The 5,553-nt window shown below is 24.7% G+C and overlaps 1 protein-coding gene across 3 annotated transcripts; it reads left to right on the top strand.

Moving 5' to 3' along the window:
- The first annotated feature begins 2,511 nt into the window (after nucleotides 1-2,511).
- LOC105430215 (uncharacterized) lies at nucleotides 2,512-4,875 on the top strand. 3 transcript variants are annotated; one of them, XM_089076677.1, is made up of 6 exons: nucleotides 2,539-2,573; nucleotides 2,631-2,764; nucleotides 3,085-3,574; nucleotides 3,653-3,833; nucleotides 3,946-4,067; nucleotides 4,602-4,875. In XM_089076677.1, exons 2-5 carry the CDS (start codon nucleotides 2,706-2,708, stop codon nucleotides 4,062-4,064), a joined length of 849 nt encoding a protein of 282 aa, XP_088932803.1. In that variant the 5' UTR covers nucleotides 2,539-2,573; nucleotides 2,631-2,705; the 3' UTR covers nucleotides 4,065-4,067; nucleotides 4,602-4,875. The 3 variants fall into 3 exon arrangements, with proteins under 3 accessions (XP_088932802.1, XP_088932801.1, XP_088932803.1); XM_089076676.1 differs by having other exon boundaries at nucleotides 2,512-2,764; nucleotides 3,946-4,071; XM_089076675.1 differs by having other exon boundaries at nucleotides 2,513-2,764.
- The last annotated feature ends 678 nt before the right edge of the window (nucleotides 4,876-5,553 follow it).

The following is a 5,553-nucleotide window of genomic DNA, read 5'->3' as shown; positions in this document are numbered from 1 at the left end:
TAAATAACGGCAAATATATCGAATAAAAACAATTGAGATACATAATATAATGAACAGTACTTTGATATTACAATTAACCGAATTTGCAAAATAATGTTTATTTCCTGATACTTCTATTTTACATTTCATATTAAAATTTTGCATAGATATGTATGTGTGTAAAAATTTAAATTTTAAACGTCTTTTAAAAGTGTCATCAAACAAAAATTAGAATTATTGTTAGAATTACCGAATTATCAACATATTGGTTCTAAAAAAATATTTCAGATTGTTGGTCTGAAAGTCATTGATACAATTTCAGTCGTTTATTTATTAAATTATAAGTGCTATTAGGTTTAGATAGATAGATATAATATATAGATAACTCGCTGGCTCTTTTGTTATCGAGATTATCATGAATGTCGTGTTATCATCGAATGTCATATGAAAGTATCAATCTAATTAAAAATAAGATTTAATTGTTTATATATACAGATGGAAAAATTTAAATATATATTTAAATTTTATCATTTATTTTATCATTTATTTATTAATTTATCATATATATATATATATATATATATATATATATATATTTAAATTTTACCATTTTTATATATTCAATAATGCCGGAATTATTGGCTGTAACTATTTCACGGTAGAAGCGTTCTGTACATATACTGTATTTACATTATTTCGTTATCCCGTCTTTTTTATGCATCTATTTTTATTTGCATTTTTTTTTGTTTATTCTAAACAAGAAAAAAATAGATGCAAATAAAAGATAGATGCGTAAAAAAGGCGAGATAATGAGAAATCTAAAAATACGCATCTATCTTTATTTGCATTTTCCTTGTTTAGAATAAACGTATTTTTCGCGAAATGAATAATTAATTATCGCGTACAATTTTTATTTTAGGAAAATCTATTTTAGGAAGTAGCACGCGCAAATAGCTCGAACAATTATGCGTATAAATAAAATATCTTTAGGCTCCACCGTCGACATTGATATATATATATATATATATATATATATATATATATCTATCAATAGAATTGCTAAATTTCTCGTTATCTCGCCTTTTTTACGCATCTATCTTTTAATTGCATTTATCTTTTTTTTGTTTAGGTTAAATAAGAAAAATGCAAATAAAGATAAATGCGTATAAAAGGCGAGATAACGAAATGATAAACACAGTATATGTACGGAACACTTCTACCGAAATAGTTACAGCCAATAATTATTGAATATTCTCTTAGCAACGACTTGACAATCAAGATAATAATTTTATAAGTACTGACGCTATAAGTATTCAGTACCGCATTCCTTGAAACTGATTCATAATGCATATGATACATTTCCTAATCACGCTCGATGCGCAAATACGAAAATAGATAGATAGATAAAATATATACTTCTAATCTAACGTAATTTAATGCAATTCAATAAACGTTCAATATCATTTGCCTTCATATTTATATATCGCTCTCATGTCTATAAGTGTTTTTAATAATTTTACAATTATACATATACGGTATAATGCATTATTTTTTTCAATATATCTAAACTACTTTTTTACGTTTTTAAAAGATGACTTATCCACTTTTATATTCTAAATTTTTTTGGTATGTCCGAAAAAATCCACATATTAAAAATTTATTTCATTCATTAGATTTGAGCAAATTAAATTGTATGATATTGTAGCTTTCACAACAGATAATTGAATTGTAATTTATGCAATTTTTAAAGTTCGTTCTTTAAATTCTATTAAATAATCATTTACACACACACATATATATATATATATATATATATATATATATATATATATATAGATATCGCATATGTTTTACATATCATATATACATATAACATATTATTGTAATATATATTGCAACATGTGAGGCAAAATAGTTAGTTCCTTCGAAAAAAGGAAATATACTATTCAATTTTTCCCATTTGCAAATTTCTACAAAAAATGTTGCGCCTACAAAAATATTCATAATTGATGACCTTATTTCAAACAAATATTATTGTATTTATCCCTATATTATTGTTTATACTTATATACGAAACTGAGAGTCGCTAAAGTGAGTCTTTCATTCGCTTGTGTTAACTCATAAAATGTAAGTTGATAGTGCGTGATTTGAATTTATTTTTTTAAATAAACCCATATATATATATATATATATATATATATATATATATATAATATATATATATATACATATATATATATATATAAATGTATATATATATGTATAATTTATACATACATATATATGTACATAAAGTATTATAAGGTGATACATTATAAAGTAATATATTATAAAATTTTATATATATATATATATATATATATATATATATATATAAAATTACAAAGAACATATGTGTATTTGTGTGTATCTCTTACTTTATCATATCAAAACACTGTAAGCAGATTATATTTATATAAGACGGAAACCGGTGGCTCCTACATCCCTCTCACCTAAACTAAGATTTTAGGTTCCCTCTCCATATTTTCAATTCTAGCTTCAGTGTGTTATTGTGTCTCTTGCTAGAAAGACAACCGATAATATATTTTTCCGAAGTAAGATTTATAATTCATTAAAATATATATATCTTTATACACTTGGAATTTTTTTAGATTCATCATCGATCTGCAAGTTGTTGATGCGATTTATCTATTAAATTATAAGTGTAGTTACGGTTAAATACAAATATGAGAGCTTTGAGTATTTTGAAATATATTAATAAATCGTGGAGTATTCTCCAAAACAGGTATGTTGTTCAATCAATTTATATATCTTATCTTTATGATGATATGGATAGAACATCAAGCATCATGAATTTTTAGAATAAGCTAAATATTCGAGGTATTTTTTGAAAATAATGTAATTTTATTTGACTTATCTAATCAATCCGCACGGTATATCTAATCGGAATCTAAACGAGTCATAACCATTGTCGACTAGAAATATTGTCAATTTTCTCGCGGAATTGGTCATGATTCGCTGAGAGAGAGGGGAGAGGGGAGAGAAGGAGAGGAAGGGGGAGAGAGAAAAGTATTTATTTAATTAAAAATTCATTATTCATTACAGATCAAAAGATATCATGTGTATCAACAGAATCGTTAGACCAATGTCAACGGTTGATTCTAAGGAACTTGAACGTTTTTCTTCTTGGGACAAAACACTCTGGTGGAACTTGAATGGCCCAATACATTTTCTTCACTTTTACAATCCGTTCAGAATACAATTTATAAAGGATGGATTGATAAACGCTGGATTCATAGTGCAAAATCCAGATTTGCCGCTAGAAGGAATCAAAATTGTGGACATTGGTTGCGGTGGTGGTATATTGAGCGAGAGTTTAGCTAGAATAGGTGCGCAAGTAACTGGAATAGATGTAGAACCGAAAGCAATAGATGCGGCTAAACAGCACGCAAAGCTTGATCCCGATATATTAAAGAGAGTAAATTATATTCAAACAACCGTAGAAGAGTTTTCCCAAGAACAGAAAGAAACATACGATGCTGTTGTAACTTCTGAGGTCGTGGAACATGTAGCGGATCCAGAACTGTTTTTAAAGGTATGATGTTATAATAAAAAAAGATCTATTAAATAGAAATATTAAAAACTAAACTGTTTTATATTTTCTACGTTCTAGGAATGTGTAAAAATGGTGAAACCTGGTAAATCAATTTTTATTACGACAATAAATAGAACATTAACATCTTGGTTGTCTACTATTATAATAATTGAGTACATTATGAATAGAATACCTCGTGGTACTCATGAATGGAATAAATTTATTACTCCACACGAAGTTGAACGTATATTAGAAAATTGTACGTTTTATTTTAGATCATCTATATAACTTATAAATATAATAATTTTTGTAACAATTATTCGTACAAGGTTTCTATATTCTCTAATTTGTTAATCTTTTTTTTTTAATAGATGGTTGCAAAACGATGTCGACTCGTGGCATTAAATATAATTCATTGTTAAAAAAATTTGCTTGGTCGTCATCTACATCTACTTTTTATTTACTTCATGCAATAAAACAAAACAATTAATACGTAGGTAATCTTTAGAAAGTGCAATTTTTATTGTTATTAAAATATGAGATAGTCATAAATATGAGATGTCAATTATATTATTATCATATGAGTTATAATTATGATTAAAACTCCATTAGAAATTCCGCATATATTAAATTTATATAATTAGTTTTAAATATAATATATAAAATTTTACATTTCTCATATAATTTTCTCAAATAAAATTTTCTCTTCAAAATAATCTTCATGTAATTTTCTTTATTTTGATAGTTTTAATTTTAAATGTCGTAGAATTAATTCTCTTATGTTGAAAAAATTTTTTCATATTGACAGATAAAAACTCTTGGATATTTTGTTTATGTACATAATTATTTGAACTACTTCTTACGTGTTACTTGATTTACTCGATATAAAAATTATATATTAATAATTATATATATTATTATATTATTATATAATTATATATTATTATATATATTATATATATTATTATAATAATTATATATATGCAATAATTAATTATTTCGTGAAAAATGTATTTTTTATTTGCAGTTTCCTTTTGTGCAATAATACTAACGTGGAATAATACTAACGAAAAAAATAACGAGAAATAAGTTACACATATGAAAAGTTATCGTGAATCATTTACAATTAATTGGCATTATTGAATACCCTCTTGTAAACGACTTAACGAACTTAACTTAATTAAAATAATAATTTTATGAATACTAATGTCATTTTTATAAATTATTATTGGCTATCCAGCCAATATTATATTAGATAAAGTAATCTAACGCAATTCAATAAATTTTCAATATTGTCTTCATTATATCTTATATCTTTCACATTTATTTATAAACCTTTTTATAATTATATACATACAATAAGCAGGAGTGTATATATGAATGCATATTTTTCCTAATAAATTCAAATTATTTTTATGTTTTTATAGAAAAGTTATTTTTCTATTTTTACATTTTTATATAGTTTTTTTTTAATTTATCTAAAAGTTCACTTTAAGTGAGTAGTTTTTTTTTAATTTATCTAAAAGTTCACTTTAAGTGAGTAGTTTTTTTTTAATTTATCTAAAAGTTCACTTTAAGTGAGTAGTTTTTTTTTAATTTATCTAAAAGTTCACTTTAAAAGTTTATTTCACTCCAAAAATTTTGACAATGAAAAATCTACTCCTAATAAATAAATTATTACATTTTAGAACATTATAATTATTACTATATATTTTATTCTCATATTCAAATACGTTGTCATATACATGCGCGTAATTAGACTTGAGCGAGTTAAATTATGTGATGTTGCATTCCAAGCAGATAATTGAATTGCAGTTTATCGTTTTTGAAGCTCGTTCTTCACGGCCGTAACTCCCATAAGATCTCCATTAAATAATCGTTTATATATTTATTATAGTCCAGAGCGCATATATACGAGTATCGTCTCTCTCTCTCTCTATTTCCCGTACCCTGTTATCCGAACGCGCATTTACGATCCG

This window comes from Pogonomyrmex barbatus, unplaced genomic scaffold (genome assembly GCF_055798465.1).
Source record: "Pogonomyrmex barbatus isolate J1 unplaced genomic scaffold, ASM5579846v1 scaffold2, whole genome shotgun sequence".
Taxonomy (NCBI): domain Eukaryota; kingdom Metazoa; phylum Arthropoda; class Insecta; order Hymenoptera; family Formicidae; genus Pogonomyrmex; species Pogonomyrmex barbatus.
Note: the sequence above shows the minus strand (reverse complement) of the source record. Positions and strands in the feature narration are given on the sequence as shown.

What these genes read in the sequence shown, in the direction of transcription:
- LOC105430215 (XM_089076676.1), top strand. Translation starts at nt 2,706, where the DNA reads ATGAGAGCTTTGAGTATTTTGAAATATATTAATAAATCGTGGAGTATT. An exon ending in TGGAGTATTCTCCAAAACAG is followed by an intron (nt 2,765 to 3,084) that starts GTATGTTGTTCA and finishes TATTCATTACAG; the next exon opens with ATCAAAAGATATCATGTGTA. An exon ending in TGAACGTATATTAGAAAATT is followed by an intron (nt 3,834 to 3,945) that starts GTACGTTTTATT and finishes TTTTTTTAATAG; the next exon opens with ATGGTTGCAAAACGATGTCG.